Source organism: Quercus suber, unplaced genomic scaffold (assembly GCF_002906115.3).
Source record: "Quercus suber isolate HL8 unplaced genomic scaffold, Cork oak 2.0 scaffold_392, whole genome shotgun sequence".
In the NCBI taxonomy this organism is placed as follows: domain Eukaryota; kingdom Viridiplantae; phylum Streptophyta; class Magnoliopsida; order Fagales; family Fagaceae; genus Quercus; species Quercus suber.
Genome location: NW_027069844.1, coordinates 184,120 through 195,066, shown reverse-complemented (window position 1 = coordinate 195,066; position 10,947 = coordinate 184,120). Strand labels below are relative to the sequence as shown.

Genomic DNA, 10,947 nt, shown 5'->3' with positions numbered 1-10,947 from the left:
AAAAAAAAAAAAAAAAAAAAAAAAAAAAAACGAAATTCATTTTCTTTGTTTGTATTTAATAAAAATTTAAATTCTAGGATTATTAAAATTTGTCTTAGGCACTTTTGCACAACTTTTATCTTTGTAACTAAGTTTCTATTGCTTAATGCCATATGTGATTTTTCTTTTCTTTTCTTTTTAAAGCCTCCATGTGTGATTTTCAAGAAGCCAATATTTTTTTCCACATTGCCAATATGATTTCGAAATTCATATAATAAAACCAAATGCCAATAGTTCATGTGAGTTAATTCTTAAAGAAATAAAGAAGTACAATCCACTTTCAGCCAAGGAAGAACAAATGCAATATTGTTCAATTAATAATTGGAGAGAAAATTAAAACACCACAAAAATGTTTTTAAAAAATTAATTCACAATTAAGTATGTCATGTGACAACATTCCAAGAGTTATGTAACTGACGTAACTGACAAGAGGGAATAACAAAAGGGTTGTCCAAATTTTTTTTTTTTTTTTGGGATACAAGATAGAAATTCTACTCTAGCCTCATTTAAGTGTATATGTGTGTGAAACTCTCTCTTGAAGTGTAGATGAGATCAAATAAAAAAATATATATATTAACTTCCGTTTGTTATATGAATTATACCTTAATTGTTCAATGAGTTTTATTTTTGTGTAAATATATTTCATAAATTTTGACAAAAAAATATATTAAATACATTTTCATGATATTATTTCATTTTCAGTTATAAAAGTCCATTAAATATAATAGAAAATCTAAATTGAGTTTGACAAATATGTTTGCTAAGTACTTTTCAAAGGAGCATGAAATTTCATTTCATTTCATTCATATATTCACAAATAAATAAAAGGAGTGAATTAAAGTATGAAAACTAGACGAATATGCTAGAAAATGAAAGCCTATTGGTAACTGCAGTTTACCTTGACATCCAGTGGAAAGATAAGAATTTCCTTGGTATCCTTTAAGGCATTAATAATATTTGGCCCCGTAATCTATAGGATACCCTTCTGAGTTCCGTCGACAAAGCACTTTTGGATCCAAGGTAATAAACTCAGATGCTGTCCACTCCAGCACCACAGGAACGTATTCCAAAAATTGCACATAGTAAGAGAGATCTTGTAAGGTTGAATTTTATCAACTATCTTGTTGGTTTTATTCCATACCAATTTACTTGTATTTTAGCACTTAGTAACCCTGTATTTAGGTGAGATTCATGTAAGGGTAGTGTGTGAGAGAGTGCGAAAAAATGTTCAAAGTTGTGCAAAGAAGCAGGGACTCACGGCTAGGACTTGTGGTTGACTTACGATTGGCAAGCCATCAAATGCAACACACGTGAGAGGCATGCAGGGAGGTGAAGGGTCAAGCCAGCCGTCGCACTACAGGACAAAAGTCCTAGGCTGGCCAGGCTGTTAACTCGCGACTTGAACTCGCGACATAGACCAGTCGCGAGGCCAAGTCGCCAGCTTGCTCTGTTTGGGAAAAACTGACTCTTCGTATTCCTTTCTCACCCCACTATATATAGACCCTTATACCCACGAAATGTAGAGATCTTTCAGAGAGAATTTTGTGAGAGAAACCCTAAAGAAAAACAAGATTGCCTCATCTCCAATCTTCACCAAAAGACTCTTCAAATTCCTCTACTCTCTTCCTCTCCATTGATACATCCTTGAGAGGTTCTTGACCAAATCATTTTCTCACCACACCCATGTCTGTGAGGTCTTTTGGTGCTAAGGGAGTAGTTTCGAAGGAACCAATAGTTATTAGTTAATGCTATGGGCTATAGCTAGAAAAGAAAAAGGTTCGGCGTAACCTCGTTGGAGCAAGAAACTTGGAAAGTTTAGGTACCTGGGTTGATTAGGCTTGGAGGGTCTATTGCTGTTCATGTATCCTAACTACATTTTCTAATAGATTATTGAACGTTGAAGGGCGGCGAAGAGGTTTTACGCCGAGGGCTTCAGGTTCCTCTTCGATAACACATCGCGTGTTGTCCTTGTGTTTGCATCTCTCTTCCCTTTATATTTTCCTTTTATTTTCTGCTGTGGATGTGATTATAATTGGCTTAGATTGTTTATCAATTCTGTGTTTGGCTTATTTTCATGTTCCGCACATTAATTGTTTGATAATAAACTTGAATTGGTAATTTGTAATTTGGGGTCTAAACGTTCAAGAATTTTTTCAACACTAATTGAACTTTCATTTGGTATCAGAGCAGGTACACTTGTTGTGGTTTAAATACCTAAGTGTGATCCCTGACTCCCTTTGAGATGGATAGGTCTCAATCTCTAGATGTGCTACTATTTTTTTATGGTAATAATTATGCATTTTGGAAAGTCCAAATGAGAGCATTTTTGTGTTCTATTGATGATGCTGTTTGGTATGCAGTTGAAGTTAGTTGGACTAGGCTGGAGGTTGCCAAATCCACTTGAGATAAGGTAGCTCTTGTAGCGGCTAATGCAAATAGCAAAGCCTTGAATGCCATTTTCTGTGGTGTCATTCTAGAAGAATTTCATAGGATTTCACATATCACCATTGCTAAGGAAGTGTGGGAAATTTTGGAGACAACTTATGAAGGGACTAAGAAGGTGAAGGACAACAAACTCCAGATGCTGACCAATCGCTTTGAGGAGCTAAAGATGAGTGAGGATGAGTCCTTTGACTCTTTTTACAGTAAGCTGAACGAGGTGGGTGTCGGCAAATTCAATTTGGGGGAAAAGACGGAGGATTCTAAAGTTGTAAGAAAGATCCTTTGGTCATTGCCAAAAATTTTTCGTGCCAAAGTAACGGCCATTAAAAGAGCAAGGATCTTGATGACATTAAAATTCAAGAGCTGGTCGGTTCATTGTAGACGTATGAATTGTCACTGTCTATGCAGAAGAAGAGCAAATCTCTTGCTCTTAAAACAATTGATGAGAGAATGGTATCTTATGACTCTTCAGAAGAGGATGTAGTGGATAAAAGATGTGGCGTACCTTGTAAAGAACTTCCAGAAATTTTTGAAACTCAAGAACGGTTGGAAATTTTGTGACAAAGGAAAATTTCAGAGTTCCGGGAAGGAGAAGAAAGAATTCCAAAGGAAAGATAGTAGAGATTCCCAATCTTCTCAAGGAATCACATGCTTCGAGTGTAATGGATATGGACACTTCAAAAATGAATGTCCAAACTATTTGAAGTCGAAAGGAAAGGTCTATGCTACTACTTTAAGTGATTCGAATTCATCAAAATCTGACTCTAAAGAGAGCTGTGACGGAGAAGGAAATTACTCTGCATTCATGACCATTGCATATGTGGAATCCTTAGATGATTTGGGTTCACTTGTGAAGGAGCTTGGCGAGCATTCTGATTTGGAATCTATTGGGATTGTGGATGAATCGAAAGCTGAAGAGGATGAAGATACATCTGGTCTTTAAGAGAATTACGCCTTACTCCTTAAGAAATCGGGTGAGTATGCAAAGGCGGCAAAGGCGGCTGTGAAGAAGATGAAGAAAGCTAAGGAAGATTACAAAAGTCTGCTGGTACGATACAAGGAGGTAAAGTGTGAGATTGAAACACTTAATGGTGAGCTATCAAAAGCTTACACAAAAGTGAGATTTCTTGAGCAAGAGGTAGTGTAAGCTCATGCCAAGATAGATAGGGTCTCCTCGAAGAAGCTAGATGATGTTATTTCATATCAAAAACATGCCTCAGACAAGTCCGGGTTTGGATATACTAGAGGAAGTAGCTCATCAGCCAATGTCACCAAAGAAGTGAAGTTTGTGAAGGCCAAAGAGACGGTTGTAGAAGAGCATATTCCTAAGAAAGTTAAGGTTGAAAAGAAGAAGAAGGTAGCGGATCAACGGGTGTTTAATAAGTCCTGTAATCAATCAGAAGCCAGATTTGAAGCTAGAGGAAGATCTCTTCCAAGATGACAACGGGTGCCTAGATCAAACCATTTTTTTCACTTCTACGGATTGCAAGGACATACAAAACCCAACTGTATTGAACAATGCTAGTGCTCCTCAGTCACGAGGAAGGAGAAATGACGAGAGGTCTTGGGGTGATGAGCAACCAAGAAGTCAGAATCGTGATCCAGGAATGATGGACGTGATGAAGATGATCGGTGCCTTCACCAATTGCTTAGAAAGCTTCACACGAAGGTTTGAAAGTCCTAACTCTCGTACCCAATCCATTAAGGGTATCACCCCAAACGCACGTGACGTGTGGGTGACAAAGGGTACTTATGCATAAGCATTACAACATGTTCATGCATTAATACTTCTCATATTTGTGAATATGCTTGGTTGTGTGCTTCTTGTAGTTTTTGTTGTTTGTGTGTGTGTTTTTTTTTTTTTTTTTTTTTTTTTTTGTTTCAAATGTTTTTACATTACTTTTTTGTCGCTTTTGACCAACCTTTTACTGCTTTTATGTCAAAAATCCAAAAACACATAAAAAGTAGAAAATCCTAAAAAGTTTGATCGGCATTGTTGAGTTTTGTCTCAAAGCATGTTTTGCTTTGTACCTTTGTACTAATGGCCTTGTGCATCTACAAGCTTAGCTTGTTTCTTATGCAATCATATCATTGTGGAAGAAATTTTGAAATCTATGTGACTGTTGTATATAGATCTTCAACCTTGTCATGAATGATTCTTGAGACATGCATAGACTTATGCCTATATATCTTTCCACTCTTTATTTTGTTGTTTTTACTTAAAGGAGCTCACCAAATGTAAATCTCCAAATGAAAAGAGATATTGAGCTACAAAAGTCTGTCGCACACACTAGTATTTGACTAAAAAAAGGGAAAACGACCAAAATAAAATATATGATGTCCAAAGAGCCAAAGGCTAACTCATCAAAGTGAAAATATTTAAAATTTTAGGCATCAATCTCACAATGAGATGTGTCGATTCAAAAAGATCAAATGATATGTTGAAAATGGAGCCAAATGAAAAGCTTTAAAAGAAATGTACTCAAGTCTTTGTGGGAGGTCATATACACAAATTTCTATAATTGAGATGGATCACATTATCTAGTGCTAGTTGTGTATGCCTTGGTTGAATTGAACACTGAAACTTCACATTAGACTAAGGACTATCTCACTTTTGATACCCACACACATCACACAAGTAAATGTGTTTTCACATGCTCAATCTTTGTTGATTAAACACAAAAAGATTTTTGAGTGTTTTAGCTTGTTTTTGGAAATTATTTTGTTTTTACAAAAATATTAAAAGTTTCAAAAATAGTGTTGCCCTTTTTTGGTGACTCAGTCGTGGGTTGTCCCAGTCGCATGCCTCAGTTGCGAGCTCACTCCGAGATTTTTCGTGGCTTACTAGCGAGTTAAGGTCTCAATCGTGAAAAATACTTAGAAAATTTTTCAAAATTTGAGTTTTGGTGACTTTTGCGGCTTAGCATGGCGACTTGTTCGTGGGTGGAGGGTCTAGTTGCGAGAGGTACTCAGAGATTTTCGCGGCTCACCTTGTGACTATTTCACAAATAGTCCTTCCAGTCACGAAAAACACTTAGAAGATTTTTTGAAGAATCTTGGTTTCATAGTGTTTCGCGGCTTACCCTGGTGACTTAATCGCTACTTGATCCAGTCACGAAAAACACGTGTTTTGCGATTTAAAGTCAGTTTTAAAACTTTTTCAGTTTTTCCCTCATACTTTTGTGACTGTTCACTATCTTCCCCATTTCACTCTTTCAAACTCACTATGTCACTCTTTGAAAATCCTCCATTTTTGCATTTTTTTCTCAAATCTTCAAGAAAAAGGTATGGGCTTTCTCTATCTCACTTCATACTTACTGATTTGATCTTTATTTTCTTGATTTGTGAGTTGCAACTGTGTTCTGCAAAATAATGTGTTCGAACATGGGTTTGCCTAAAATGTTGGGTATGATTGTTTGGGGTTGATTTCTCTTGTTGCTGAGTTTATTTAGTGTCAAGTTTTTGCATTAGTATGCTAGTATTTGTTCTGAGCATTGATATTTGATAGATTTTTTTTTACTCATTGGGCATATGGGTTTGGGGTTTTTTTTTTGTTTCACTCTGAATGTGGTTTTGGGTTTATCAGAATGTATGAGATTTTGAATTGTGTTGCTCGCATTACTTTGTTTTTAAGTTACAACATCATGTATGTGCTGCTACCTTGGGGGTTTATCTTGCACATTTCATTTTCATTATGTCATGTTTCATTGACATATGCTCTCATCTGTCTGAATGTGATTTACACTGTCCATTTCTAGTTATTTAATGCTTGCTTCTGTCTGCATTTATACAGAATAAACTTGTTTGATTTGATGAAGTTCTGATTTGATCTATCCATCTTTTGGTTATCAACTGTGCTTGGTCTGTGTGCTGACTTGACACTTTGTTACTCTTTTTGTAACTAACTTGTCACTAATATGTGTGCATTTCCACATATTATGTTTTGCTCTTATTGTGGCTTCTTCTGCTTGTTTACAAATGCCTCCTACTCCTTCAAAGAAGAAGACTCCTACTAAGAAAGCTAGAAGAGGATGAGAATTAACTATTCCATGACAAAAAGGGGGAGATATGATGATGGCAGGGGGAGCACAATGATAGGGGGAGAAACAGCTAGGTCAAAGGGGGAGTTTTTCAGCAAGAAGGACTTTGTTTAATTTCTGTTTCACATCAGCACTGTTTAGTCTTTATGTTTTTACTTTATGTTTTTGTTTGTACCTGTCACCTTTGTAGGTTTTTAAGGTTCTTTGTTTATGTTTGTACCTGTTGCTTTTGTAAGCTTTTAAGGTTTTAAATACTTGCTGCTAAATGTTCTACATTTTCTTTAAGTACTCTCACTCTTGTGCCTTTGTAGGATCTTATTCTTAGATGCATATATGCTTTTATGCATTGGTTGAGTGTTGGACATGCAAATGATACTCTGCTAGTGAGTTTATTTACTTGCGTGTCCGGATGTTCATTCCTTGTGAGAATGAGTATTGTGATCACTATTGTATAGTGATTGGTTGTTTGGTCAAGTCATGGTCTATTGCTTTATTCTATTTTGCTTGATCACATTATACCTGTTCTATTTGCATTACAAGTTTTCTGCATACAATGATCAGATTGTGTTGTTGTCTTTCAGGAGATACTTGTTCTTATGGTTCAAGAGCTTCACAGATTCTAGAGTTAGGTGTGAGTGAGTTTTCCAACTGTTCTCAACTCATGCATTAAGTCTAGAGTTTGTTACAGGATTTTGTCATGGAATAGCCAAAGGGGGAGATTGTAAGGTTGAATTTTATCAACCATCTTGTTGGCTTTATTCCATGCCAATTTGCTTGTATTTTAGCACTTAGTAACCCTATATTGATGTGGGATTCATGTAAGGGTAGTGTGTGAGAAAGTGTGAAGAAATGCTCAAAGATGTGCAAAGAAGCAGGGACTCGCGGCTGACTTGTGATTGGAAAGCCGCCAAATGCAGCATACGTGAGAAGCATGTAGGGAGGCGAAGGGTCACGCTAGCTGTCGCACTATAGGACAAAAGTCTCAGGCTGGCCAGGCCGTTAACTCGCGATTTGAACTCGCGACTTAGACTAGTTGCGAGGCCAAGCCGCCAACTTGTTCTGTTTGGGAAAAACTGACTCTTCACATTCCGTTCTCACCCCACTATATATAGACCCTTATACCCACGAAATGTAGAGAGTTTCTAGAGAGAATTTTGTGAGAGAAACCCTAGAGAAAAACAAGATTGCCTCATCCCCAATCTTCACTAAGAGACTATTCAAATTCCTCTACTCTTTTCCTCTCAATTAATACATCCTTGAGAGGTTCTTATCCAAATCATTTTCTCACCACACCCACATCTGTGAGAAGGTCTTTTGGTGCTAAGGGAAGCAGTTTGGAAGGGACCAATGGTTATTGGTTGATGCTATGGGCTATAGCGGAATTCAGTAAGCTAGAAGAAAAAAAAGGTTCGACGTAATCTCGTTGGAGCAAGAAGCTTGGAGGGCTTAGGTACCTGGGTAGATTAGGCTTGGAGGGTTTATTACTGTTCATGTATCTCAACTACATTTTCTAGTGGATTATTGACCACTTGGAGGGCGGCAGAGAGGTTTTACGCAAGGGCTTCGGTTTCCTCTTCGATAACACATCGCGTATTGTCCTTGTGTTTGCATCTCTCTTCCTTTTATCTTTGCCTTTTATTTTATACCGTGGATGTGATTATAATTGGTTTAGATTGTTTATCAATTCTGTGTTTGGTTTATTTTCATGTTCCGCACATTAATTGTTTGATAATAAGCTTGAATTGGTAATTTGTAATTTGGGGTCTAAACGTTCAAGAGTGTTTTCAACACTAATTGAACTTTCAGATCTTTTGTTCTTGATTTCAACCATTTATCATCTGCAAGGAAGGAAAATTTGCATTCTTCATTGGTTTTAATTTCTGGGTGTCTATAGTTCAACAAAGCAAACCTCTTAGCCTTCATATATAAACCAATATATGTAGCCTTAATTACAAGAAAAGTATGTATAGACATGTCATGGTTCTAGATATACATATTTTTCTTGTAAGTGGACAGAAATTTAAAGCATAATAATCTTCCAACTTGAATGACTTTTTTGTATGTGGGTGGAATTTAATGAGTTATATAAATGCCCATGAAATAGACATTAATTTTTATAGGCCGAAAATATTTTTTATTTTTTACATTTTTGGTAACAATTAATTTAGTCTATATTATTTTAACTTACAATCAATTTAGTCTTTATAGTTAACTCACCAATAAAAAATGTCTATGTGGCACACGGCATGCCTTAGCATACTTGAAGTTGACACAGTTAATAAAATAACAATAAAAAATATTACATCAACATTTAAATTGATAAGTTTCAATAGGAATGACAACCATTTAGAAATTGTCACCCTCATAATCTTGGTTTTGTGCAAAAATATTTGGCTGGATTTGCCCCATCAAAGCCACTGGATTGGATCCAACACAAAGACACCAACCCGATTGAGAAACCCTCACCACTAGATTTGTTCTCCCTCTTTTTCTTTTTTCTTTTTTCCTTGTTTGGTTACGTATCAGGAAAGTCTTGCTTTCTGGGAAAATTTGCTAGATTTTTTTTTTCTTCCAAAATTTTAATTTCTTTTTTGCTATTTTTGATTTGGATGTTTACCAATTATACGGAAGTGAGACGTTGTAGAATGTATTTATGAATTCAAAGATAGAAAAATCAAGAAAGTGGTTTTTTGTTGTGTTTGGTTGCCAAGAAAGTGCAAGAAAAGAAAAAAAAATATTTCTACATTTTTTTTCTTTAAATGCTGATGTGGCATTTTTATTATTATTTTAGTAGTTACATCAACTTCAAGTATGCCAGGTGTGCACGCCATGTGCCACATAAACATTTTTTGTTAGAGGTGTTGGAGTGTGTTTATATATATATATATATATAATAAAAAAGGAGAGAAGAACAGTGGGTAAATCCCACATTGGAAAATGAGTGTGAGTTAAAGAAGTTTAAAGCCTGTGTTGTATATTCAAGAGTTAGGCCCTTTTGTAAGTTTCTTTAAGACCTTCTCCCCCCTCCCTGTGTGCATGTGTGGTAAAAATATTTAGTATTCTAAAAAAAAATGAAAATTGCTTATGTTGCAAATGAAGTGCACTATTGGCACACTAAATGTTAACGTGGCCATTAACATAATATTAAAAAAATTGTATTTAGCATTTTAAAAATGCCATGTCAATATTTGAATAAATAAAGAATCACATAAAAATTTTAATTTTTTTTTGAATTTTTAACTTAAAAAAAAATAAAAAGAAAAAAAGATAATTAAATTATTTTTTATTCCTTTCATTTTTTTTTTTTTTTGGGAGAATGTTCTTTGTGTTCTTCCACATAATATGACTTATATTGTTAATGTTATTAAACAAAATAACATTTTATTAAGCATTTTCTTACACAATCACACACTCAAAAGAAAAACTTCAATCCCAAAACTTCCATCTCAAATCGGTTCCCCACAATCTTTCACATAATAGTTCCATTAAAAAACCAAACACAAGAAATAAGTAAAAATCCAAAAATTGAAGCAAACCTGCGTAGCAAAAGCATCCAATATCTGTTTGGATTGCAAAAAAAGGAGGTGAACCGGTCCCGATGTATCCACTAACACCAGTTTCAGTAACTGGGTATTTTTAAGGGATGGCCATTTGGTCAAGCTCAGCTCTAATATGCTTATTGGTTTCAAATTCCTCAAACCCAAGTTCTGGGTTCTCATGTATCTTCCTTATAATACCTGCCATCCGATAAAAACTCTTTGGTCTAATAGCCAATTCAAGGAAGTTAATTGGAAAATGAAAGTCAAAAAGAGCCATTGGGAGAAACCATTAGGATTTGAGATTTATAATGGTGCTTTTTTCCTTTCTCTAACCAACCCACTCTCTTTATTTCGCTCAAAATTAAACCCAAATGCCTCAAGCTCCTCCTCTCTCAGACTGGTCTCTCTCTCAGATCAGTGTTTCTCTCAAATTGGTGGGTCTCTCTCAATCAGATGGCGATTGCTAGGTTTAGCTCTCAATGGGTTTTGGTGTTTTGGATTTGAGATGTTTTGGTGTTTTGGTGATGGCTGGATTTTGGTCTCAATGGATTTTGATGTTTGGTTGCTAAGAAAATGCAAGAAAAAAATTAATTTTTTAATTTTGTGGCTGCCAAACATGTTCTTCCAACAAGATAATGAAAAGAAAAAAAAATTTAAGTAGTTTAGAATTTGTTTTTTGTTTTTCATTGTTTCATCTGATGTAGTATTTTTTAAATTAAAATGTTGACATGACATTTTTAAAATGCTAAATACAATTTTTTAATATTATTTTAATAGTCACGTCAGCATTTTGTGTGCCAACAGTGCACTCCATCTACCAAGTAAGCAATTTTCATTGATGAGTTAACAATAGAGATTTTTTCGTTTTAATATCTACCAAATATTTT

General features: G+C 35.3%; 1 protein-coding gene across 1 annotated transcript; it reads left to right on the top strand.

Moving 5' to 3' along the window:
* The first annotated feature begins 898 nt into the window (after nt 1-898).
* Nucleotides 899-3,424, top strand: LOC136062210 (uncharacterized). Its single transcript, XM_065761022.1, has 6 exons — nt 899-971; nt 2,225-2,229; nt 2,400-2,449; nt 2,530-2,749; nt 2,863-2,934; nt 3,059-3,424. Exons 1-6 carry the CDS (start codon nt 899-901, stop codon nt 3,422-3,424), a joined length of 786 nt encoding a protein of 261 aa, XP_065617094.1.
* Nucleotides 3,425-10,947: the final 7,523 nt, after the last annotated feature.